The 27,518-nt window shown below is 48.0% G+C and overlaps 1 protein-coding gene across 4 annotated transcripts; it reads right to left on the reverse strand.

The window, feature by feature from the left end:
- Positions 1–213: 213 nt before the first annotated feature.
- Positions 214–27,518, reverse strand: LOC103181345 (zinc finger protein 362). Of its 4 annotated transcripts, none has more exons than XM_042343671.1 (8): positions 27,496–27,518; positions 15,008–15,075; positions 10,659–10,899; positions 7,891–8,185; positions 3,971–4,195; positions 2,574–2,652; positions 1,918–2,076; positions 214–1,482 (listed from the first exon to the last, which is right to left on the reverse strand). In XM_042343671.1, the coding sequence occupies exons 2-8, from the start codon at positions 15,068–15,070 to the stop codon at positions 1,366–1,368; spliced, it is 1,179 nt and encodes a 392-aa protein (XP_042199605.1). In that variant the 5' UTR covers positions 15,071–15,075; positions 27,496–27,518; the 3' UTR covers positions 214–1,365. The 4 variants fall into 4 exon arrangements, with proteins under 4 accessions (XP_042199605.1, XP_042199604.1, XP_007895948.2 ...); XM_042343670.1 differs by having other exon boundaries at positions 7,876–8,185; XM_007897757.2 differs by lacking the exons at positions 15,008–15,075; positions 27,496–27,518 and having other exon boundaries at positions 10,659–11,185.

A 27,518-nucleotide genomic window follows, 5' to 3' on the forward strand; every position in this document is an offset into this window, starting at 1 on the left:
GTTGAGATGCTCTGGGCTAGAACTCGACCTTTTCAGGCTGACGGTTGATCAGTGGGGAACACAATGTGGACACAACGCGGTGGAGATGGAAAAATAGATGGAGCCATTATGAGGGGAAATTCCGCTGATAGCCGCCCACACATCATGGATTCCCGCTCTGAGCACCGGAAGGAGATCACCAGATCCGCAGAGAATCAGCAATGACGTTTCCCGTCTGTGGCAATGAGGGAATAGCGGATGTGAACCGCTCGCTTTTCCCACCCAATTGTTCTTTAAAGATGTGCAAAGTCGGAAGAAATATTTGCATTTCTGCAGCACCAATCGTGTTGCAACCGTCTCAAAGTGCTTCGCGGTCAAAGTGTAGTGACTGTTTTAGAGGCGAACGCGACTGCTATTTGTCCCCGAGACACCCAGCCGTGACCCTCCCTTTTTTTTCCCCGATAGTGTTGCTGTGTCTTTAACATCTGCCCGAAGAAGAGGCCGACGGGTTTAAATGCCTCGCCAATAGGTCAGGTGCCTCTGACAGTGCAGTTACCTCAGGGGCGCTATATAAATACAAGTTGTTGTTGTACTTCGGTGTGGGCTGTGGTTGTGAGGTTGGCTTTGGTAACACAACCACAGATAGTTCCAAGGCTCAACTGGGAAAACCCAGCCTTGTACAGAGACATCTCTGAGAGGTCCTTATAGAGATGTGTAATAAACCAAACTGGGAATGTGAAAGTAAACCCACTACAATACTGTTAGATAACCATGAGAGCAGCAGCACAAGAGGGAGCGGGGCCAGGGGTGTAAGGGGCAAATTCAGGACAGAATCACAGCGAGTACGAAATGTCAGAAATTACCCCTCCTCCTCTCCCCCCACCCTGTCAAAACTGTTAATGAAACATCACATTTTTCCGCCCCAACAACAGCAAATAATTTCACGGAATAAAGTACAAAGAGCTGCGCTTGTGTTCGATTACGGTTGAGAATTTAGCACCCCCACCCCTGCCTTCTCTTCCAACCACCACCCCACCCTCTGGCACCCGTTACTTTAAGATACTATAGCGATCGAGTTGACACTTTGACTAGTTTCCTAGTGAGAATGGGGGGTGGCGCCGGGGAGTGGACAAGAGTGGGGGTTGCCTTCGCGAGACAAAGTCTTTGGGAAGTCGCTTGGCTTTCGAGAAGAGGAGAATATAACAGCAGCTCTGTCCCCGTGCGCCAGATGCCATCGCTCTCTGAATAAATACCAAGAGGGGGCGACAGACGAAACAATCCCAATCCAGTCTCACAAATCACCCGGCCTTTGATGCAGGCTGTCTTGTCAGTCTTGTTGTGGCTTCTCTCTCATGTGTTCTGGGTCTGCGGACAGCCAGGTCTCCTCTAAATGAGGGAGATGCGGACAGGGCAGCTCGGCGACTGGGTTCTCTGAGGGGAGTGAGTTTCCAGTGTGTGCTCCACCCCCGTGTGCTTGGCCATGTGTTTGATGAGGTATGTCTCCTGCAGCAAAGAGAGGTCCCAAATGGAGTTGTTATAGCGTCAAAACATCGCGGAGATTAGTGCGGGGAGTGTAGTGAATTCTGGCTTTATTTTCGGAAAACACGGTGGCCTTTACTGTATAATAAAGCGCTACAACAGACGTGAGAATAGTCAATTTTACGGGAATGGGGAAGAGGGTAGGGATTTCAGCCACGGCACTGGGAGAAACTCCCTTCCTTTGTCGCGTAGTGTTTTTAACATCCATCTGAACAGCACAGAGGGGACCTCAGTTAAACCTCAGTTTAACGTCTCATCTGAAGGATACATGGAACTTTTAAGAGTTTGGTTTGGATACTCACGTGATAGGATTCAGCATTGTGATGGGTTTTGTACGTATCAGACAACTTTCTGACTGCTCTGAGCGGGGAGGGAAGGAGGGGACACACACACACTCACCGAGGTGTAGGCCCGTCCGCACATACTACAGCAGTAGGCCTTGGCGTGTTTGACCGTGTGCGTGGAGAGGTGGATTTGCAGCGAGGCCGAGTCAGTGTACGCCCGGTAACAGTTCGGACATTTGTAAGGCTTGTCTTTGTTGTGCTGCCGCTGGTGAGACTTATGAGACCAATCAGAGAGAGACGGAGAGGGGGAGAGAGAGAGAAAGACATGGGGAAAAAACACATCAGTATATGCTCCAAACACTGATATTCCCATTCTGCTGAGCTGGCTCCAAGGTGATATGGACGTTCTCAAACCCTAACCAACCCAGCGGGCACCAGCTTGCTCCATCCGCCCCACTATCAGCGGGGTATCTGCCCCTGCTTTATGGAACTACATCGCACATAACCCCTATGACTCACTCCTTCCCCGCTTCCTTCAATATTTACCTCAACACCTTCTTCTTTGACCAATCCTTCAGGTCATCTTGTAATCAGCCTCTGAGCTATTGGACCCAGAAGATTCCCTTATAAAAGTAATTATAAAGGAGGTTCCTCCTGTTGGTGACTATGGAGAGCAATCAATGACCTGAGCGCATACAATCACAATGCCCCCGATGACCCCATCACACCGATTCCTGGGATTTGTTCAGACAAGCCCAGGCACTCACTGACCTGCAGGTTGGAGAGCTGTGTGAAAGCCTTCTCACACCCAGGGTGGGCACATTTATACGGTCGATCTCCTGTGTGGATCCTGCATTCCATTAGTTTTGGAACAAAAGAAACACAACTTTGTTAAAATTTAAAGAATTTAAGCCTATTGAGTCCGTCAATCCTTGTTAAACTGGAATGAGACAGGCCCACCTGACATTTGGTACAATTCCTTTGAAGGATCTCAAAGAGCTTCACAGAACTTAGGCCCTCCTGATTGGCTCGCACCAGCACCTCCGCACCCTGGGTGCTGGCAGCATCAGCCTCCACGGCTGCACAATCAACCTCACTAAGCCGGTCAGGAACCTGGGTGTCTTGTTTTACCCTGAAATGTCCTTTCTCCCCCATATCCACACCATGACCGGCACTGCCTACCACCACCTCCGCAACATTGCTAGACTCCGCCACTGCATCACCCCTCAGGCTGCCCAAACCCTCACCCACGCATTCATCACCTCAAGAATCGGTTACCGGAACTCCCTCCTCATCGGCCTTCCCAACTCTTTCCTTCACAAGCTGCAGATCATCCAAAACTCTGCAGCTCATGTACTCTCACGCACCAGCCTCCGTGACCCCATCACTCCCACCCTCGCCCGACTCCACTGGCTCCCCATCCCCCAGAGGATCGAGTTCAAGATCCTCGTCCTCACCTTTAAGGCCAAACATGGCCTCGCTCCCTCCTATCTCTCTGACCTGCTGACTCCCTACCAACCTGCCCGCTCCCTCCGTTCATCAGGCTCCGGTCTGCCCTATCATCGGTGACCGGGCTTTCAGCCTCTCTGCCCCACTCCGGAACTCCATCCCACGGTCCCTTCGCCTCGCCTCCTCCATTGCCTCCTTCAAGGCCGATCTCAAGACCCTTCTCTTCAACCGTGCCTTTGGTCTCCCTCTCACCTCTCTGCCTTCCCTCACCCCTACACCACCCCTCCCCCATGCTCGGGCCCTGACACCTGCCTGTTCAGCGCTTTGGGACGTCTTCCCGATGTGAAAAGCGCTCTATAAATGTCATTTTGTTGTTGATAGATAGCAGGAGTACAGCAGATGTGAATATTGTAAGGCAAACTCAACATCCTAAATTGCACACAGCAACATCCCACAAACAGCTATGAAGCGATGACCAATTTTATCTGGTGGATTGTTGGCCAGGACACCGGTGGTGATAAACTCTTTTCTATTTTTGGATAGCGCCTTGGGATCTTTAATGTTCACCTTAGTCCTAAGTGTCGCCTTAGGACTTAGAAGGTCAGCTCAAAATCCAACATCAGGCTTCAACTCTCAATGTTCTGACCCCGAGCAAAGTGCAGGCGACTGGGCCAGGCCGACAGATAACAACAACAACAACAAAATAATTCTGGTCCTACCTCGTGTGTTGCTGCAAGTGAGAAAGCTGGCGGAAGGATTTTTCGCAGTAGGAGCAGTGGTAAGGCTTGACTCCCAGATGGATGCGCAGGTGCTGAGCCAGGTAGGAGGCATTGGCGAATGACTTGGAACAATGTGGACACTTGTGGGGTTTGGCCTCTGTGTGGGACTTGGAATGAATTTGCATCTCGGATTTGGAGAAAAAGGTCAAAGGGCAGATCTTACACCTAGTGGGGGGGAAGGGCAAAAAATATATATTTTCAACCAAATCGCTTCCAGTCAGTTCATACACACACACCCACACCTCACCCACTGATGCCAAGAATGTCAACTTGAAGCCATTTCGTCTCCGTTGAGACTCAGCTAACCTCCCCCCAGATTGACAATACAGGTTGGGGAACCCAGAGTGTGCGTTGGGGTAACTGCTGGAGTCTAACCAGCTAAAAATTATAGTGAATTCGCTTTACAGTATATTGTGAAGCGCTTTGAGACGTCTTGAAGATGTGATGAGGCACTGTATCAAATGCAAGGATCATTATTATTAATGATCCTTATTGTTTTCCATTCTCTGGCAAGCTTTCCTGCTGCTTGTCCAGCTAGGCCCACCATACCCATTAGGGCTTTGGGCTGCAGGGTTAACAGGAGCTGAGTGGGATGACTCCCTGCCCCTAGTGACTGGTCTGCCCTTCCAAGTGCTGCTGATGAGCCAGGCTGGCTGTGCTGTCAGTAGTGGCAGGGTAGGGGGGGTTAGAGGTTGTGCTCTTGAAAAGGGATATAGTTGAAGGTAAGATATCTAAAGCAGGGATTCAGGCAGCTTGTGATCTCTGAGCCGGTGCTTGCCATATGACTAGAGTGTTCAAAGGAAGGTCCATGTCACACTGAGGGGTTTGCAGGCGGATGTGGATACAGCAAAGCGGTGGGATTCAGCTGCTCTCCTTACTCTGTGAGCCAGGTGGGCTTAGATGGGCCAAATATCCTCCCTTTGCACTGTAGATATCTTGGGTTCTACATGACTCCTGACGAACACAACTTAGGTCTCTCATCTCAAAGGACAGCGACTATGACGATGTAAAACTCCCCCAGTACTCTACACTGATGCCAACTTAGACTGCAAAATAAAAGATCTGGATTAGGGCTTGAATCCACAAGTTTTGGAGCCAGAGGTGAGGGTGTGACAGTCTGAGCCAAGTTGACACATGAAATGACTGGTATTGAATTTAAACTTATCCCCCACGAGGCAGGAAACCTAAGAGCTGATAAGGGGATCAAGGAACCATAATGACAATTGCCGTGAATAATAATAATAATCCTTGCATTTGATATAATACCTTATGTCTTCGAGACGTCTCAAAGCGCTTCACAGAATATACTGTAAAGTGTACTGACTGTGCATTTTTCAGACGAAATGTGGCAGCAAATTGGGCACAGCAGTGTCCCACAAACTGTCATGAATTGAGTGACCCAATGTTTTTAGCGATTATTCCCCCTGGAAAAGCGAACCGCCAATCAACAACAAAACAACCGGGTTCCTACTTACTGCAAGGCAAACAGATGGGGGTGCAGTGAGGAAACTTCCCCAACATTTCATTCTGCCTGGGAATCGAACCCAGGTCCTCACGATTGTGATACGAGTGCTCTAACCACTGAGCTACAGGACTCCACGCGGAGCTACAGAAGTTCCATGTAAACCATGGCACACATTCAAGGCTGAAAGTCGATAATGCAGGTTCTCATGAAAACTTATTGGAAAATCTATTCTACTGAAAATAATCCAATACCGCAAGGGCACGATGGGCACAATGGCCTCTTTCTGGGCTGTAATGTTCTATGGTTCTATACTTTGTTAAGGATGACACCTGTAATGCTATTCTGTTTAAGTCTTTCCTTCTTCTCCAGGTTTATGGTGTAGATCTGAGAGAACCATTTTGTGTTGTCATCTCTCGTCCCCTCTTCCCATTGGAGCAGAATGTTGGCAGAACCTTGTGACATCATAACGGGGGGAATGCCATGGTCTGTCCGCGCTTCCTGGTCATGATGTCATTTCCTGTTATCAGAGCTGAAGCCCACTATGTCACGAAAGGCGGAGTTAGTAAACAAACATGGCTGCTTCCTCCAAGTCCTCTGGGGAAAGGAGTCGGAGTGATGGATGACATTAAACATGATTTATAGCAATGAGGGAACATTCACCTTTGTTTTGCACCTTCTAATCAGTTCCTCTCAGACTGGGATTTGACCCACCGTCACCAAACCAGTAACTGCAACATTACATCCTGTTTTCTGTACGTGGGCGTCAATGTATTGATCATAGAATCATAGAAGTATACAGCACAGAAGGAGGCCATTCGGCCCATCGTGTCTGTGCCAGCTCTTTGAAAAGAGCTTCCAAACCAATCCCACTTCCCCGCTCTTTCCCCTTAGCCCCAAGACTCTCCACTTTGACTGTGCCCTTGGCCACCCTTCTACCTTCTCTCCCTGATCCCACCTTCCTGATCCACTCTGGTTCCCCCCCTCCACCTGATCCCCCCCCACTCCCTGTGATCCCCCCGCTCAGTTGCTAATCCTTGTTCAGTGCCTTAGGATGTCCTCCTGATGTGAAAAGCTCTTTACAAATGTAATTTTGTATTGTATGTGATTCCTGATGACCCTGAATCTTCTTCACCCAACATTCAAACACAACAAACGTCCAGAAGATGCTATGGATAGGGAGCCTGGCTCGATCTCCCTTCTCTAGCCCAGGGGCACTGGGGCCAACAGTTGCCCACACATTGCCAGCCCAAGAACAATGATGGGGGTCACCTAGGTGACGAGGAGCAACCTTGATCTCAGGATCTTAGCACAGACCCGAGCCCATGCATTCATGTTGGGTGATTTATTTTTACTGCTTGTACATTTTATCTTTATTTTTGCTGACTGTTTGGTACCTACTTCACCTCTCTGCCTCAGGCCCCTGTAAAACCCCACCCACCTTCTCCCCCACAGCCTCACCTGTTTGACGCTCAGGATCCCGCTGGTTGAAACAAAATGGTTTCCGGCCAGTTTGCAGCCATCCAGCGTGAGCCTTGTCAGAGTTTGTGCAGAACAAGCCAACGACATAGCAAGACATGACAAGCACATGCAACAGTGACAGCTCAATGGACTGTCGGAAGAATTCCAGACATAAAGGAAGCAAGCCAGAGCTGACCTCCCCACTGTGCTAAGGGTGGGGTGTGCGATGCGGACTTATGAGGGATATTTGAGTTAAGTTGTTATTCAGCCAAAGGGAATCCTGTCGATGGGTGAAAATGCTGGTGTGATAATCGTCACATCGAATGCCACGTGTTTTTGTGAGGGTGCGTATGTGTGTGAGGGAGAAAATCAGTGCGAGTATGTCTGTGTGAGTGCGTTAGTGAGGGTGTGTGGGTGAATCAGTGTGAAAAAGTGAGCAACTGATCAAGCGAGAGTTTGAGTGAGCAGTTGCTGTGAGCGTGAGTGAGTCTTCTCTGTGTGCGTTTGCATGTGAGTAAGTGCTGTATGTGTGTGAGTAGTTGGGGTGAGTGTGCAAGTTGTATCCATATGTGAGTGTGAGTGAGCGATTTCAATAAGTGAGTCAGTGTGTGTGTGTGTGCGCGTGAGTGAATGAGACAATAATGATCCTTGCATTTGTGCCTTATCACATCTTCGACATGACAAACACATGCAACAGTGACGTCTCAAAGCGCTTCACAGAATATACTGTACAGTGAATTGACGGTATATTTTGTAGAAGAGCGAGTGTGAGTGCTGTCGAGTCCTGTGTGGTTCTTACCTGTTCACACCCTCTGGTGACGTTTAGCCAGGGCTGTTTGAGGGGTGCCTGTAACCCTGCCCCCCCAGCCCACCCCCACCCACTCTCAGACTCTGAAAGGCCCATTGTCGGTGGGTACTGTACCGCTTATTGTCCAACCTGTACGTTTTCCCATCCTTGGTGGGTTCGGTGCCTGAGGCCAGGATAGGATAGGGGACGACGAGGACGGGGGCTCCTCCGCTGCAGTTCTCCCCCTTGATCTTCTTCCTCCCTCGGTCGTTCCGCAGCATGCCAGGCTGCCCCACCGCCTTAGCGATGAGTGAGGCCTCCATGCTCTGGTGGTGGCTGACCAAGCTGGAGATCAGAGCCGCCGGGGCGTCTTCCATACGACTCTGGCCAGCCGAGGTCACACTAATGGAATCCGAGGTGCCCGTAGACGTGGAGATACTGTGTCCTGATCAGGCGAGAGAGAGAGTGAAAGTGAGAGAGAGTGAATGGGGTCATAAATAAAGGAAGAAGAAAATGATTAAATAAAATTTTGGTCATTCGCTTTATGGGCTATTTGATTCGCTTTATGGGCTATTTGTGGGAAGTTGCTATGCATAATTCGGCCGCCACATCCGGCTACACAATACACAGTCACTACACTGTATGGTAAATCCTGTGAAGGGTGAGAGAACGGGTGAGAAGCTACATTTTCACAAGTGAAGACGCAGCATTCAGTTGACGGGCTCACTGTCTTCAGCCAACAGCAACAACTTACACAGTGTCCCCTCACGGAGGGTAGTGTTCCAGGGCGCCTGACAGTGGCTGAGCACGACACTGATGTGGGGGGAGCTGGGAGGTGACCGTAGGCACTGGTCGAAGAGGAAGTTCCTCAAGCGTGACCTGAAGATGGGTAAGGAGGGGGCAATGTGGAGGGATTGAGGGAACTTGTTCCAGAGGTTCTGGGTGTAGTCAGGACATACGGTCCAGCATGGAACCTGTTTGACCACCCAATCTTTCTTTAAACCTGCTCTACAGCACTTTTGAGACAAAATCTTATGGTGACAGGTAACGTTTAAACTGCCTAATGCCGCATTCCGCATTCTGAACCAGGGTGGAACAATGTACTGAGCTGTCTCTGTTATAAGCTGTCGTCTCTGAGATTATTGGCTTCACATCACATCACACAGAGAGGCATTGCATAAATGACTCTATTCAACAAATACCCACTCGCTACTGATAAACACCGCGGGGAAACTTGCAACATAAATATACAATAATATTTTTTGTATTTAATATAGCATTTCACAGGAATTACTGTAAACTACAGCAGCTGTGTGAGCATTGTAGACGAAAGCAGCAGCCAATTTGCATACAGCAATGGAGTGAATTCATGATTTAATCTGGGGGATTGTTGGCCAGGACACTGGGAGAGAGGAACTCCCTTCTCTTTTTTAATAGTACCACGGGATTTTTAACGTCCACATGAAAAGGTAGACGGGAACTCAATTTAACGTCTCATCCAAAGGACGCAACTCCGAGATTGCAGTGCTCCCATCAATGCAGTACGGGGGCTGATGGACCATAGCCTGCCCAATATTCGCACTAGTCTAGGTAAATCCGTGGTCAATCAACAGTGTATTTCCATTTTTTCTTATTAAAAATAATACTTGAATTTGGATTATAATGCCTTATTAGGTCGAAAGGACGTCTCAAAGCCCTGTGGCCAGATTAACTGGCATGATACCTCGTCGCTGTTTGTGGGACCTTGCTGTGCGCAAATTGGCTGCCGCGTTTCCCGACGAAAATAAACAGTCACTGCACTTGACAGTAATTGATGGAAAGCACTTTGAGATGTGATGAGGTGCTGTGGGAATTGCTGTGGGTACAAGCCTGATTGCATCACTAGGTGGTGCTGTACAGCATCACAACATCGGCCACTCCGCCACAGGGTGGTTGCGTTCAGTCACTGCCACATGTGCTTGAAATAAACACTACAGACAGCAATTCTCATGTGTCAGTGGCATTCATAGAACTCTGTCTGGTTTGGATACTCTTAACGTGGTGATGGGTTTCCGCACCTGTCAAACACTTCCGACATCTCTGATCGAAATAATATCACCTGCAATGGAAATTTCCCTATGTCTGGAATAGATTGTCTCCTTGGAGACACACATCCTTCTTATCTAATCCCGGAGAGTATTAGGCGCAGACTAGCAAGAGCCAAGGTTTGGAGACCCCAGAGTATATGTTGGGGTAACTGCTGGAGTCTAACCAGCTAAACCCACGTAACTTGCCATTGATATCACTATCTAGCTTTCAAGCTTTCCAACTGCTTGTTCAGGCTAGGACCACCCTACCAGTTAGGGCTTTGGCTTACAGGGTTAACAGGAGCTGAGTGGGATAACTCCCTGCGACTGATCTACCGATGAGCCAGCCTGAGCTGTGCTGTCATCAGCAGTGCCCTGGAGAACTGCAAACCTGCCTGGCTCAGAAACCGGACTACCGAGACTGCATAGCTGGTGATCACCTTGGAGCCAGTTTAGCTGGTGGGAGCTTCTCTTTAAACCACTGCGTGCTTAATAAAATAATCCTTGCATTTGACTTCGCGGCTTAGCACATCGTCTCAAAGCTCTTACAGTAAAGTGGTTTTGACTGCGTGTTTTGTCGGCAACATTTGACAGCCACTTTGCACACAGCAATGGCCCACAAATAACCATGGAGTGAGTGACCAATTTTATTTGGGGGGATTGTTGGCCAGGACACCGGGAGAGAGAAACTCCCTTCTCTTTTCGAATAGTGTCGTTGGATCTTTAACATCCACCTGAACAGGCAGACAGGAATTAACGTCTCATCAGAAGGACAAGATAACACAGTGGCGATGGGGCTCCTGTAATGACATTAGGAAGGTGGCAGCAATCAATGAGGGTTGTAAGAATTACCTGACATGGAGCTGGTGGCAGGCCGGGCATGGAGGGCGACATCTGGCTGGGGTGACTGTGTGTGGATGTCAGTCAGTTGCTGGGGTTTCAGCACAGCCAGCTGGGATTGGAGGCTCTGTGAGGTGGTCGGCACCAGCAGAGGCTGCTGAGAAGGTATTGTGGTAGGAGGCATGTGCGGGGAACGAATCTTCTCTGCCATCAACTGCTCCTTGATCTTATTAATCAGCATCAGGTTGTCCAACTGGAAGGGGAGAGAGAGAGAGAGAGAGAGAGAGAAAAAGAGAGAGACGGACAATAGCAACACTGCACCAGAAAGACATGAGTGGGAAATCGGCGGTATTCCTAAACACATTCTTGTTCTTAATTAATGTCAGGGAGAGTTAAAGTATCAAAGAAACGGACGACAAAGTAAGAAGCGATTCGGCCAATTTCTCATCTGTGGTTGCTCCTCCAAAATGCTGCCCAACCCAATCCCAATTCTCTGCTGTCTCCCCGCCCCCTCTACAAGTTTTAAATGTCTCCCCCCCTCCCCCCCTCAATGACTCTACTTCAAAAGCTGCCCCTGGCAAATCATTCCACACCCTGATAACCCTCTGGGAGAAGAAGTCCTTGGGCAAATGAGAATAAGAGGAGGCTATTTAGCCCATCAAGTCTGTTCCATTAGTTAATTAGTTAACAACAACAACAACATCTTCACAACCCTGTGTGTGATGAAACGCTTCCTGACCATGGATCTAATTCTCTTGGTTCTCATTTTCAGGCTCTGACCCTGTAATCGATCCCTGTATCAGAGGGAAGAGATGTCCATTGACTAGCCTGTCAATTCCTTTTATTAGTTGAACCACCTCAATCAATTCATCCCTTAACCTCCTCTGCTCTAAGGACTATAATCCAAGTCTACCCAGATGGCCATCATATCTCAGCCTCTTCAGCCCTGATAATAGTTTAGTGATCGTCTCCAGTATATCCTACAACACATTCCCAACAACTATTCTTCCATCCCATGTGTACTACCTTACACTTTGCAATGTTAATCTCCATCTGCCACAGGTCTGCCCACTCGTTATGTCTCTTCGTGTTTATTAGCTCTCCTAACAATTTACAACTTCTAGAGAGGGTATCTCAAAACGCTTCACACAGACTGATTGGGAGCCTGAGCTGGTAGCGGGGGACATGAAGCCGGGCGGTGGTTGATGATCGGAGGGAGCAGATGGGGCAGTAGGGTCACAGGAGGTCGCAGAGGTTGGATGGGGCGAGGGCTTGGAGTGTTTTAAACACGAGGACAAGGATTTTTCACTTGATCTTCTGGACGATAGGTCGCCAGTAAAGCCAGGCGAGGCCTAGGGTGATAGGCTAGCAGAACCTGGTGAGGGAGAGGATACGAGCTGCAGAGTTCTGGATGGTCTGCAGCTTGTGTAAGGAGGGTGGAGCAATTGAGCCTATTGAGCCTGGACGCAGTGATGAGAGTAAATAATAATAATAAACCTTGCATTTGATATAACGCCTTATCACGTCTTCGAGACGCCTGAAAGCGCTTCACAGAATATACTGTAAAGTGTAGTGATTGTATATTTTATGTGCGAAACGCGGAGGCCAATTGAGCACAGTAGCGTCCCACAAACAGTCGTGGACTACTTCATTATTATTTTTTTTGAAGGAATTATTACTCCTGGAAATAAGGGATCCTAGCAGCGGATGGGGAGGGGAGGAACAGGGGGAGGTAATGGTAGAGGTGGGCGATGTTGCGGAGCTGGGGGAAACTGAGCGAGTGAGAGCCCGGACGTGGGGTTTAAAAATAGCTGGGCAAGACCCCGAGGTTCCGCACCGGCTCCGTGAAGTGGAGTGAGCGTCCGTGCAGATCGATGTGGTCAGCGCCTGAGAAGAGGAGGTGCTGACGGGAGCCAAGCAGGAGAGCCTCGGTCTTGTCGACATTGAGCTGTAGAAAGTTAAACGATAATCTTTACATTTGACACAGCGCCTTTCACGCCGGGAGGACGTCTCAAAGCGCTTCACAGGATTTACTATAAAGTGCAGTGACTGTGTGTTTTGTAGGCAAACACAGCAGCCAGTTTGCACACAGCAGTGTCCCATAAACAGTTATGAAGTGAATGACCAGTTGTAATTGGGGAATTGTTGGCCAGGACACCAGGAGAAACTCCCTTCTCTTTTTGAATAGTGTCACAGGATCTTTAACATCCATCTGAACGGGCAGACGGACCTCAGTTTAATGTCTCATCTGAAGGCAACACACCCCCAGCACTGCATTAGAGAGTCAGCTTAGACTTTACAAGTCCCAAGTCCCAACATGGGGCTTGAACCTCACAATCTTCTGACTCAGAAGCACGAACGCTACCAAGTGAGCCAGGCTGATAGAAGTTAGAACTCATACAGGACTTGATGTCTGACAGGCAATTGGTGGTTCTGGAATTGAGAGTTGTGGCAGAGAGAGAGATAGAGTTTGGTGTCATCTAATACCTGTGGAAGCAAACCCCTTACCTGCAGATGATGACCCCAAGGAAGAACATATAGATAGTGAAGAGGAGAGGAATGAGGAAAGAGCGCTGAGGAACGACGTGTATTACTGTGTGGGAGCAGGAGGAGAAGCCATTAAGACGAGACAAAGTGGAGACCGTGGGAGTAAAACCAGGGAGATGGGAGCAGGGAGGAGAGACATGGAGAATGAGAAGAGTGGTTGACAGGTGGAAGGTTGCAGAGAGATCAAGGTGATCTAGGAGCAGAGAGAGCCCTGGTAGAGAGAATGTTATTGGTGACATTTCCACCCCACTAGGAATTTGGATTTGAGATGACTTTGTGGGAAATGGAGGGTGTGGGTGATGACCACATCAAAGGGATGGTATGGATATTGGTGCTAGAGTGGGTGGGGGAGTTCACGTGGAGGGTGGGGTTGAGGGAGGAGAGGAGGGTGTGAGAGATCAGCAAAGATAATAATAATGATCCTTGATATAGAGCCTTATTGCTGACATTACTGAGATGTTTCAAAGCGCTTCTCAGAATACATGGTAAAGCGATAAGAGATTGATTGTGTATTTTGTGGGTGAATGACCTGGAGGTTAGAATCACGTAGAATGAGCTGGCTTTGGGAGCAGAAACCAAGAGAAAATAGGAGGAAGGAGATATCTGGGAGAAATGTGCCGTAAGGCTGAGGGCGGGGGGATGTTAATGAGGATTTTGAGGGAGAGATTGGAAAGCTTGTAGCCCTAGAATGTCAATACTTTCAGTTTTAGATTGTGTACAGGGAAGGCCTTGTTGCCTAGGCCGATTTGGAGGCCAAATTTGAAATCCAAGGGCCTGAGGGAGTTTGTGGGATGGGTGGGGAGGGGTAGAGGGACAGGTCTTGCAGGGAGATTGGGGCATGAGCCAGCCTGCTCTGAGAGAACGGAGGAAGAGAAGGGAAATGGGGTTAGAGTAGAGATGTCCAGTGGGGGAGCGAGCACCAGCACAGTCATGATGGGAAGAGAGAGCAGGGAATGGGGTTAGAGTAGAGACACAATGTGACCATGTATAAACCATTTGCAAAAGAATATTAGCACCTTCCCTCCTGTTGATTCCTGAAAAATAACACCATCTTGAGTTTCAAAGCCTCATTTCTTCCACTGTGACACATTTGGACTAATCTACGATATTTCTTAACAGATATCTTCATAGAATCATAGAATTATACAGTGTATACCCTGTATATGGCCCACCGTGTCTATCCAAATCAATCCCACTCCCCCGCTCTCGCCCCATAGCACTGCAAACTTGTCCTCCCCAAATAATTATCTACTTCTCACTTAAAAGTTGTTATCGAATTGGCTTCCACCAGCCTTACAGGCAATGCATTCCAAATCTGAACAACAATCTTAATAAGAAATGTGCATAATATAATTCAAATTTACATTTATATAGCTCCTTTTATGTCAGGAGGATATCTCAAGACACTGGACTACAATTATCCTGGCAGAGGTTAAAGCGGGGGGGAGGGGGGAAGCTGTGGGACAGTCCAGAAGGGAGAGAAGGTGGAGAGGGTATTAGAGGAGAAGGATCGGGGATAGAAACGGGGGCACTATTAGGGGGCAGCTCAATTCAGGGGCGGCAGCCAAAACGTTCACTAGGAACGGGCATAAGCAGGTATGGGTGGCGGCTAAGGAGGGCAAAGCAGGAGGATGTGAGAGTGGGGGGTGCTGGCAATTAGCACTCAACTGACAACTAGTTACTGATCAAAAGACAAAAATTGATACTTTACAAACTCAATCATTAGACATTACTTATTAAGATATTTCTTATTAGGAAATGTCGTACATTAGACCCGGAGGCAGAGCGGGGTGCACTCTCTCACTATCTCTTACCTGGCCAGACATGGAGGGGGGCGGGGGCCAGAAGTAGGGGTTGTTGAATCGCGACTCTGCCATGGCGGCTATGGAGGAAAAAAAAGGCGTTTTTGTTAAAAACAAAGTTATGAACTAAATATGAATGACAATCCTTGCGTTTGATACAGGCCGTGTCCTGATGTGTAACTTGTCCTGTAGCGAAGTGGTTAGAGCGTTCGCCTCCCAAGTGAGAGGACCTGGATTCAATTCTTGGCCAGGGCGAAATCTTAAGCAAGTTTCCTTACTTCACACACACGCCTGTTTACCTACTGGTTGTTAGTCGACTGGTGGATCAGTTTAGACATCCCGAAGAAACTTCACACACTCTCAGATACTTACGCACACACTCTCTCTTTCTCATACACATACATAAACTATCACACACACAGTCTCACTCTTACACATACACACACTCATACACATTTTCACATACACTCACTCACACAGACACAGAGACCACACTTCCTCACACACAGACTCTCGTATACATACACACACACACTCTCTCAAACACACATATAGTCTCTCACTCATGCACTCACACAGACAGTCAAACTCACAGACACTCTCACACCAGCAGTGACACCCTCTCCCTAACCCAGACACACGCAGGCCATCCCCAGGATCACAGCTTCATTCATTCCTCGAATAAAGGTGGGCAAAAGCAATAGAGTTCCAAGTTCAAGTAAAGTGAAAACTGATGTTAATTAACAAATTTGTTGTATTACCTGAGAAACACCACAATTTTAAAATGCATTGGAACAGGAAGAGGCCATTCAGCCCATCGAGCCTGTTCCCCAAGTTCATTAGATCTCAGCAGATTTTTTAATACAATACGCTACAGGTTTACATTTACACAGAGTCTTTCACATCGCAACCACCCTTTCTCACACCTCCTAATACCTCCACTACCCAACCAAGTCTCTTGTAAACATCCCCTATTGATTATATCTCTACAGGTCTCTGGGGCAGAGCTTTCCACATCCTCACATTCCTCAGTGAGGAAATGCTTCCTGACCTCAGTACTAACCCTCTTTATTCTGTTTTTCCTGCTGTGTCCCTCATAACGATCCCTCTGCCAGCCCACTCTCTAACTATCCACTCTCTGTCAATTCCTTTCACTATTTTAAACATCTCAATTATAACCTTAACCCCTTCTGCTCTTAGCAATATAACCACAGTATTCCCAGCCTCGTAATTAATTAATAATCATCCTTGAATTTGATATAGCGCTTTTCACGTCTCCAAGACATCTCAAAGCGCTTCCCAGAATATATTGTAAAGTGAATTGACTGTATATTTGTGGGCAAAATGCAGCAGCCATCTATGCACAGCAGTGTCCCACAAACAGCCGTGGATTGAAGTGACCAATTTATTACTTTTTTTTCTTGAGGGTTTATTATTAGGTGTGTGGAGCAAAGAAACTTGCCCAAGGTTTGCCCTGCCGGGAATCGAACCCTGGTCTCTCACTTGAGAGGTGAGTGCTCTAACCACTGAGCTACAGGACTTCTTCAGCCCAGGTTTTAGTCTAGTAAAGTTAACATTTAAAGGCTGATCATTGGGTGTGAAATCACCTCTCCCACCTTCAGCACGATGGTTGGATCCAAATATTTTGAATGTCACCAATAACTAGTTGGCTGCTCAATTTCGGCGCAAATCAGCTGTTTCATTTATCGCCATAACAATATTTTATGCTATATGCGTACATAGGTATCAGCCTGGTAGCACTCTCAGACGGTAGCACCCCCGCCTCCCAGTCAGAAGGTTTGAGGTTCAAGCCCCACATTCAGACTTTGAGCTCACAGTCTAGGCTGACATTCCAGGGCAATGCTGGGAGAAACGCTGCATTGTCGGCGGTGCCGCCCTTTAGATGACACATTGAACAGAGGTCCCTTCTATACCTGTTCATTTGGATGTTAAAGATCCCGGGGCACTGTTTGAAAAATAAAGGGAGTTTCTCCCAATGTCGTGCCTGACAATCCCCCAAATAAAATTGCTTAGTCAAGCGCTCCGGGACGCTCCATGAAGGAAGCTTTATAAGTGCAAGTTGTTGGTGCTGTTGTTATTCACTTCAATGTCTATTTGTGGTCATTTCTGTGACAGATCTGCTGCCATGTTCATCCACTAAGTATTCTATGAAGCAATTTGATGGCATGAAATAATAATAAATAATAATCCTTGCATTTGATATAGCGCTCTTCACGTCTGGAGGACGTCCCAAAGCGCTTCACAGAACACACTGTAAAATGAATTGACTGTATATTTGTGGGCGAACGCGGCAGCCAATTGCACACAGCAATGTCCCACAAACAGTCGTAGATTGAAAATGACCAATTTATTATTGTTTTGTTTTTGGAGGGACTATTATTAGGCTCTGTGTGGAGTAAGGAAACTTGCCCAAGGTTTCGCCCTCTGCCTGGAATTGAAATTGCCCCCTCGCAACTCTAAACCAATGTCCTCTTGTTCTACTTCTCAATCCTTGGTACTTTAGGATGTACCATGACAGGAGAGTTTAAAGTTGCTGAGGGCAACAGATACCAGGAGGGTTTTTACTCAAAGGGTAATTAACGACTGGAAAGGGTGGTTGAGGCCAGAACATTCAGCTAATTTAAGAAGCAACAACTTGCATTTTTATAATACACTTCACGTGGGGTAGCGTCCCAGAGTGTTTGACAGTGGCGGTGTCCGTCACTGAGGCGGGGAGAGGGAGGGGAGAGGTGACTGTAAGCACGATCAAAAAGGAAGGTCTTTAGGTGGGATTTGAAAGTGGGGAAAGAGGGGGCAAGGCAGAGGGATTCAGTTCCAGAGCTTCAGGATGCCGTGGCTGAAGGCACGGCCACCGATTGTGGAGCAAAAGGGACGAACAGGAGCCCAGAGCCAGCCGAGTGGAGGCAGCGGGTGGTGGAGTGGGGGGTAAGCAGATCAGATAGGTAGGGAGGTGCAAAGGCATGAAGGGATTTGAAAATGACAGGATCTTGAAATGGGTTTCGCTGTGTGATGGGTATGATAAGGTGGGGTGTTCTGGAAGGTTGAGATTGACAGAAGAGCCTTCTTCATTCAACTGATCTTGTGGTGTGGTGATCTTGGAAGTATTGTTTATTTTCTCAATCCCATTCCTGACGACTCCTTTCAAAACAGAGGAGCCGCAGTTCAGTCTAACTGTTTTCCGAAGGACAGCACCTCCAACAATGCAATGCTGCCAACACTGTACTGAAACGTCAGACTGGACTGTGAGCTCAATGTCCCGACGTGGGGCTTGAATCCACAACCTGTGACTCAGAGGCAAGAGTGCTACTATTGAGCCAAGCAGACACAGCAGAAGATGGAACCAGAGACTTAGCTGAGCTCAAAGTGAGGAGAACCCAATATAGTAAATGGATGTTGAGTTAAAGTGATGATGGAGCGTTATTGTGAGATGGAGTTTTGCAGTGAGTTCTTTGGTCACTCTGGTACAGATGTGCATCTGCCAAGTCCAACAGAGCCTTGGCTGGATCCATGGATCTAATCTCCAGACAGCGATTGTTTGGATAATTCTGCCCTGTAGGAAATGCCTGGGTCGGCATTCTACACGCAAAGCTCCTGATAGTGGAGTCTGTAGCTCAGTGGTTAGAGCACACGCCTCACAAGCGAGAGGACCTTGGTTCAATTCCCGACAGAGAAAAACGCTGGGCAAGTTTACTTACTCCACACACCTCTATTTACCTAGCGGCAAGTAGGAACACAGTTGTTTATTCGATTGGCGGATCATTTTTCCAGGGGTAATAAACCTTTCAAAAATAATAATAATACAAATTGGTCACTCAACCCTTGACTGTTTGTGGGACACAATTGGTGAATGTCTGATTAATTGTTGGCCAAACACCAGGAGAAACTCCAACCACATCACGGGATCTTTTATCGTCCACATGAACAAGGGGACGAGACCTTCATTTAAAAAGTCTCATTCAAAAAGACTGCATCTCCTCCGACAATTTAACAATAATTCTTGCATTTGACACAGAACCTTATCACATCACTGAGTTGTCTCGAAGCATTTCACAGATTTCTGCTCTTGTTTTACTGAAGTAATTGTCTGTGTATTTTGTAGGCAAATGCGGCAGCCAAACCCACAGCAACATACCACAAACAGCCGTGGAGTGAACATCTGATTTTATTGTCGTAATGTATTGATTTATTGTATACATATGCCCCCGCAAACCCCCCAGCAGTGTGCTGGAGAGTCAGCCTAGACTTTGAGCTAAAGTCCTGACCTGGGGCTTGAATCCATAACCTTCTGATCAACTGAGTCAGCCTTAGCTGAATATCAGGCTGAACAGACACACAGAACAAGAGCGAGAGAAAAGAAATTCAATCCACAACTGTGGGACACTGTTGGGCGCAATTGGCTCCTGTATTTCACCCACAAAATCCACTTCACAATATATAGCCTGTGAAGTGCTACACAACGTGACAAGGTGCTATATGAATGCAAGGGTTATTATTATACCAAATGTAAGGATTGTTATGTTATTATTATATAAAAAAAGAGAGAGCGAGAGGGAATGGGGGTAGTGGAAGGCTCTTCCTGGTCAGACACATATACAAACACACAGACTCCAGCCTGAGACTGACTACTCCAGGTCTCTCTGCCACTAAATACCTGGCACCGTCCCAAACACTGGCAAAAATGTGAAGAATATTATTCTGAAGGGGAATGATTACACAGTGCTGCAGCTTTAAATAAATAAACAGCGTCTGAACCGAAAAGTAAAAAGGGGCAACTCAACTGGAATGGGGGAGGGGGAAGGAAGGGAGGGAAGCACAATGAATCCATGAATAACCTGGGAGGTGGGGCAGAGAGTGAACGTGTGACCCAGCAAAGCTTGAGAATAACAAATGAGAAATTTGCTTTCTTAGAATGTTGAAATGTCTCCAAGCGCATTCACTGTAATTACCATTTGGTGCAGCCACCAGTTTTGTAGTGAAACACGGCAGCCATTTCGCACGAGGCAAAGGGTCCCACAAATGGTACAAGTGGACGAATGGATGACTATCGGCCCGGACACCGGGAAAAACTCCGGTCCACACGGACGAGACACGATGGCACACTTGAAGGGCAAAAAATTAGCTTGGCCCCTCAGCACCACTCTGGAGCGTCAGCCGAGACTTTGAGCTCAAAGTCCCAGATGTGGGACTTGAACCCACAACGTCCTGACCCAGAGGCCGAAAGCGCGAGGGTCTGAATCAGGCAGGTAACACAAACAGGAGATGGATCTCACAGATGGTTAATTCCTAACCTCAGCCGACACACTGGAGAAAACAAAAGGAAGAATAGTGGCCATTTCTTTAGTCTGGAGAAATAGAAGGGCTCGGATCCTGTGAATTTCAAGGGGGTGGGAGGGGAAGTTGGAATAGAATAAACTCAAGAAATGTAATGTTAATAATAACAATATTCCTTATATTTCTCGAATGCATGAAAAGGCCCTATAACAAATGCAAGTATTATTATTAATATTTGATATAGCGCCTTATCACTTTATTGAGACGTCTCAAAGTGCTTCCCAGGATATATTGTAAAGTGAATTTACTGCATATTTTGTGGGCGTCCCACACTGAAGTGACCAATTTATTATTTTTTTCTAGAGGGATTATTATCAGGCATGTGGAGTAAGGAAACTTGTCCAACGTTTCGCCCTGCCGGGAATTGAACCCGGGTCTCTTGCTTGCGAGCCGAGTGCTCTAACCTCTGAGCTACAGGACTCCACAACTACTCATTTTTGAGGGATTATTACCCCCGGGAATCAATCCGCCAATTGACTAACCGGGTTTCTACTTACTGCTGGGTAAACACAGACGTGTGGAGTAAGGAAATTTGTCAAAGGCAAACTTGACTACTCATTCTTCTTATTGTTTGTACATAATAAATAATCTTTGCATTTGATACATTGTGAGGACATCTCAAACGCTTCACACAATTTACTGTGAAGTGCAGTGATTGGGGAGAAACTGGGAAGAAACCCTCTTCCCTTTTTCAGAAGTGCTACAGGATTTTTAATGGCTTTGTATACAATCGAATAATCTTTATGTTCTATTATAGCAGCTCCTCATGTCCAAATGTCTCAAAGTGCTTCACAGGATTATCTGGTTTTAATCAAGGTTTTTCTATAAAGTGTAGTAACTGTGTATTTGGTGGACGAACACGATAGCCAATTTGCATGCAATAACGTCCCACAAACAGCCGTGAAGTTAATGACCTGTTATGTACCTACAGGATCGTTGGGCAAGACAGCACTCTTATCTTGTTGAATAGCGCCACGGGAACTTTAACTTTCACCTGAACAGGCACAGACGGTCTCAGTTACCGTCTCAGCCGAAGGACAGCGCCTCCAATAATGCAGCATCCACTGAACCGGATAGTCAGCTTAAACTGCGAGCCACAGACATGGGCTTGAACCCACCCACAACCTTATGGCCCAGAGACTGAGCCAGGCTGCTATGTTCTCTGGGATACTACCCTGCATGAGGGGAGCTATATAAATGCAAGTTGTTGTTGTTATGCAAAAACATCACTGGTACAGATTATCTTTCAGGGATTCTTTCTACTCAGCTCCTGTTAACCCTGCTATAATTGATAGGGTGATCCTAGCTGGACAAGCTGCGGGAAAGCTTACTACAACAACAAAATTACATTTGTATAACGCCTTTCATGTTGGGAGGACGTCCCAAGGCACTGGCAGTGCTCTCAATAGCAAGTTATGTTGTCTTATCTGGTTAGCCTCTAGCAGTTACCCCAACGCACAGTATGAGATCCTCAAGCCTTGGCTCTTGCCAAACTGCATCTAATACTCTGGAATTTGGTAAGCGAGGTCACATGCCTCCAGGGAGAGAGAATGTGTTTTCTGTTCCAGTTATAGGGAAATGTCCATATGTAGGTGATATCCATATGTGGAATTCTCAGTTGGGTTTAGATACTGTAAAATCATCAAAAAAAATTCAACCCACTGAAATTCTCACTTTGTTTGCCACAATATATTCAGGCAAAGTCTCGAACTACTTTTACAGATCGAGATAAATTAGATATTTTATTATGAAGGGAAACACGGCTACTAATCTTCACCAGTGATGTCTTGCATAGTAGCCTGGCTCAGTCTCTCGCCCTCTCGAATCTGAGTCGGATCAGAAGATTCTGGGTTGAAGCCCTCATATCCAGGGCTCAAAGTTGAAGCTGACTAGCCAGTCCAGTGGAGCACTGTATTCTTAGAATATATTTAGTCTCTGTGTGTTTGGACAGCACTGATGTACAGTAGTTGCCTCTGCTACATTGGCATTGTCCAGGACTGGCATGCCAGTTTGCAAGACATGTCTACACCTCCCAAACTGCCTAGGATTGCCACCGACCTGCCTGTCCAGCCCCTGGAGATCAGGTTTGTCTTCCCCCCTCCCTCAAGACCCATTTTTAGTCTCAGGTTACATTTGATCAGCCTCCACAAGGATGATAAGCTGTTTGCATTTTTCTTTGGCATAATTACATAATAATTGAGAGTCTCCAATAATTGAGAGTCTCCGAGGATTTCGCAGGATATACTGTAAAGCGTAGTGACTGTGCATTTTGTGCGTGAAACACAGCAGCCAATTGCACACAGCAGTGTCCCACAAACAGTCGTGGATTGAGTGACCAAATTATTATTATTTTTTTGAAGGGATTATTAGCCTCGGTAAGCGATCCGCCAATTGACTAACAAACGGTTCCTAAGGTTCCTAAGAAAACTTGCCTAAGGTTTCGCCCTGCCCAGGAATCAAAGCCAGGTCCTCTGACTTGTGAGGTGAGCACACTGACCATTACGTAAAGATCTTAAAGAGCAGGGAGTAGTTTGAGGGTAGGGAGAGGAGAAACCCAGCAGAGATCTCTGCTGCATGACCCTCAACTCTGCACCATTGGGCACCATTGGTTTGCCTGTGGTTTTCCTATTGAAGGCACTGATGCCAGCCACCTCACCACAGAGCAAGGTGCTGCTAATGGCCATGAGGAACTGATTAATCTCGCTGGGTATTGTAGGACAGGACAGTGGGAGAGAGAGAGAGAGAGAGAAATTCCCTTCTCTTTTCCAACACAGTCGCAGGATTTTTAATGTCTACCTTTACAATTGGCTGCCGCGTTTCGCCCACAAAACAGAGTCTCTACACTTTACAGTATATTCTGTGAAGCGCTTTGAGACGTCTCGAAGAAGTGATATAAGGCGCTGGATCAAATGCAAGGATTATTATTATATATTACCAGAACAGGAACAGACTATATCTAGATTGGAGTCATCACCTCTAGCAATCCAGTGCTCCCGTATCAGTACACTGGGATTCTAGCTTAAACAGCAGAAGGCTGGAACCTCTAACTCTCTGACTTGAAGGAGAGAATGCTGCCAACTGAGTGAGGCTGGCACCTGCCAACCGTGCCAATGTGCCACCCTTCTCTCAGCTTTCTTTGTGCCAACCCGACATGCTTGCTGCTGTCTTTCTTTCTGAAGGAGCCTGTCTAGACAAGAGGTCACAGCCACTGGGAACCTTTCATACTAATGTACTTTGCACTATAAACACCCCATAATCATCAGTTCACCATCATGCCATTCCTTGGAGCAACAAACTTACATTTACCCAGCCCCTTTCTTGTAAGAGCAATGTTTTGAATGCCTTACAGACTGAGTGAGATAAATTAGATATTTTATTATAGAGGCTGCAAGTTGTTTTTATGCAAAATATCACTGCACAACAGTGAGACAACTACAGACAGACATATCCTAACACCTCTCAGTAAACCGGGTTTTCAATCTAGATGTCAAACTGATCATTTCTCCACACCTCAGAGCTGAAAAAACATCACAGCCATTTTGCACATCATTAAAGTTCCGCACACAGCTGACTGGCAAATTTAAGGGATTAATCTGAAGGATCCTCGGTCAGGAAACCAGACAAAATTCCCTTCTTTTCACATAGCATCACCGATCAAGGTAGGGAAGGGACCTTGGTTTAAGGTCTTCTCCGAAGGATGACACCTCCAGCGAGCATGCAAAGATAACCCATAACCTTCAACCCCAAAGCTAACGCCAATACAAACGGTGTTATCCATCCGTTAATCCATCTAAACCCCACAACAAAACACATAATCAATCCACTTTACAGTATATTCTGTGAAGCGCTTTGAGATGTCTCAACAACGTAACAAGGCATTGTATCAGACGCAAAGATTATTATTATAACAATACTCCACATAACAATTTATAGCAAAGGTACACACACACATTCTGTCAGTCCCAGTAGTAAACAAACAGCAACAACAACAATAACAACATTTGCTTTGCACAATATAAACAATTCCAACACAATCTGTGACACACGTGCACTGTTGTTAAGTTTCCTGACCACTGGCGGTGTTGTACCCCCATCCACCCACACACCCCTCAAACAACAACAACAGTACATTCCACATCCCAAGGTGCTGGTCACACCCACACACAGACAGACACCCACCCACACACAGACAGACACCCACCCACACACCCACACACAGACAGACACCCACCTACACACAGACAGACACCCACCCACACACAGACAGACACCCACCTACACACAGACAGACACCCACCCACACACAGACAGACACCCACCTACACACAGACAGACACCCACCCACACACAGACAGACACCCACCTACACACAGACCACCACACACCCACACACCCACACACAGACAGACAGACAGACCACCCCACACACACACAGACAGACAGACACACACACAGACACCCACCCACACACACACACACAGACCCACACACACCCACACACAGACAGACACCCACCCACACACACAGACCCACACACACACAGACACCCACCCACACACAGACACCCACCCACACACACACAGACAGACACCCACCCACACACAGACACCCACCCACACAGACACACAGACAGACACCCACACACAGACAGACACCCACCCACACACACAGACACAGACCCACACACAGACAGACACCCACCTACACACAGACAGACACCCACCCACACACAGACAGACACCCACCTACACACAGACCACCACACACCCACACACCCACACACAGACAGACAGACAGACAGACAGACAGACACACCCCCACACACACACAGACAGACAGACACACACACAGACACCCACCCACACACACACACACAGACCCACACACACCCACACACAGACAGACTCCCACCCACACACACAGACCCACACACACACAGACACCCACCCACACACAGACACCCACCCACACACACACACAGACAGACACCCACCCACACACAGACACCCACCCACACACAGACACACAGACAGACACCCACACACAGACAGACACCCACCCACACACACAGACACAGACCCACACACAGACAGACACCCACCCACACAGACAACCACACACCCACACACAGACAGACACCCACCCACACACACAGACCCACACACACCCACACACAGACACACAGACAGACACCCACCCACACACACACACACAGACCCACACACACACACACAGACACCCACCCACCGACACACAGACACAGACCCACACACAGACAGACACCCACCCACACAGACAACCACACACCCATACATAGACACCGACAGATACCCACCCACCCACCCACACACACACACACACACAGACAGACACCCACACACACACACACACACACAGACACCCACACACAGATACCCACCCACCCACACACACACACACACAGACAGACACCCACACACACACACACAGACAGACACCCACACACAGACATCCAAAATGTTTGGTTTGATTTCAATTTGCAAAAGAAACAGAGAAATTAAGTAGAGATTTTTCACCCAAAAAACCTCTTTCAAGTCGCCCCGAAACCAATCCTTTTCATTCAATGTATAACACAAAGTTTCAACCCCACTCCCTCTCCCTCTCTCTCCCTCTGAAACATAGAGCTCAGAAACTTCATTTCAGATTTGTTTGGACTATTTTTGCAAAAATGATTTTTTTTCAAAAACATAAAAGCTATTATTTTTCCCCCAAAAAAATCGAAAAACCGCAACGTGAAATTTAAGAACAAAAAAAGGAAACGGATGAAGACATTTGAGTGAGAACGATCCGCAGAGAGAGACTGATGGGGGGGAGAGGGGGGGGAGAGGGGAGGGGGGGGAGAGAGGGGGCAGAGGGGGGGGGGGGGAGAGGGGGGAGAGGGGGGAGAGGGGAGGGGGGGGAGAGGGGGGCAGAGGGGGGGAGAAGGAGAGAGGGGAGGGGGGGGAGAGGGGGCAGAGGGGGGGGGGGAGGGGGGGAGAGGGGGTTAGAGGGGGAGGGAGAGGGGGGAGAGGCGGTGGGAGAGGGGGAGAGGGGGAGGGGGGGCAGAGGGGGAGAAGGGGGGGGAGAGGGGGGGGGAGGGGGGAGGGGGGGGGGAGGGGGGCAGAGGGGGGGGAGGGGGGAGATAAACCTCTGTGTTGTGATTGTTATAAATATATATGTGTATATAATTCTGATTCCCTGTGTCTGTGTGTGTGTGTGTCTGTGTCTCTGTGTGTCTGTCCCCCCCACACACACACACACGGTGGGGGGAGAGGAGGGAATGTTTTTTTTGTTTAAAAAAGTTGAAAAAAATCAGAAAAAAAGCGACAAAAAAAGGGAAACAAAAATGGCCACTGGTTTAAAAAACAGGAGAGTCGCCATATTTTGCAGATCTCAGAAAGTGATGGGGTTGAGAGCCCAGAGAGGGGGAGAGGGGGGGAGAGGGGGAGAGGGGGAGAGGGGGAGAGAGAGGGGGGAGGGGGAGAGGGGGAGAGAGAGGGGGGGAGGGGGGGGAGAGGGGGGAGAGAGGGGGAGGGGGGGAGAGGGGGGGAGAGAGGGGGAGAGAGGGGGGGGAGAGAGGGGGAGGGGGGGGAGAGATAGGGGAGGGGGGGAGAGAGGGGGAGAGGGGGGGAGGAGGGGGGAGAGGGGGAGAGAGAGGGGGGGAGAGAGGGGGGGGGAGGGGGGAGAGGGGGGGAGGGGAGAGAGGAGGGGGAGAGGGGGAGAGAGAGGGGGGGAGAGGGGGAGAGAGAGGAGAGGGGGAGAGGGCCACAGACCGCAGCTGAGGGCCCTCCGAATGTCGGGAGAACCGTTGTTTGCGCGTTTTAAGCCCTAAATGGCAAATGGTTTGCGGTGCGAAACACTCACTCACTCACTCACTCACACACACAGAGCACCGACACATCTCAGCCATCACTCTCTCCCTCTCTCTCCGGTGCATTTAAATGCAAATGGTAGAGGGGAAAAGAGGGCGAGAGATCGGGAAGAAATCACCGCCTGGACCTGTTTTTGCCATCAACGCGATTTATGTTAAAAGAAATAAAAGCCGTTGATGGGTTCGGTGATGAATCTGCGCTGTTCTCACGGCCGCAGCGCAAACCCCGAGCGCACACAACACGGACAGCGATACAGACCTGAGCTCTGGGGGAGAGGGGAG

Source organism: Callorhinchus milii, unplaced genomic scaffold, assembly GCF_018977255.1.
Source record: "Callorhinchus milii isolate IMCB2004 unplaced genomic scaffold, IMCB_Cmil_1.0 Scaffold24, whole genome shotgun sequence".
NCBI lineage: Eukaryota > Metazoa > Chordata > Chondrichthyes > Chimaeriformes > Callorhinchidae > Callorhinchus > Callorhinchus milii.

What these genes read in the sequence shown, in the direction of transcription:
- LOC103181345 (XM_042343669.1), bottom strand. Translation starts at nt 11,010, where the DNA reads ATGTGTTTAGGAATACCGCCGATTTCCCACTCATGTCTTTCTGGTGCA. An exon ending in TGCCACCAGCTCCATGTCAG is followed by an intron (nt 8,186 to 10,658) that starts GTAATTCTTACA and finishes TCGCCTGATCAG; the next exon opens with GACACAGTATCTCCACGTCT. An exon ending in TACAGGTTGGACAATAAGCG is followed by an intron (nt 4,196 to 7,875) that starts GTACAGTACCCA and finishes CCCCCCCACTAG; the next exon opens with GTGTAAGATCTGCCCTTTGA.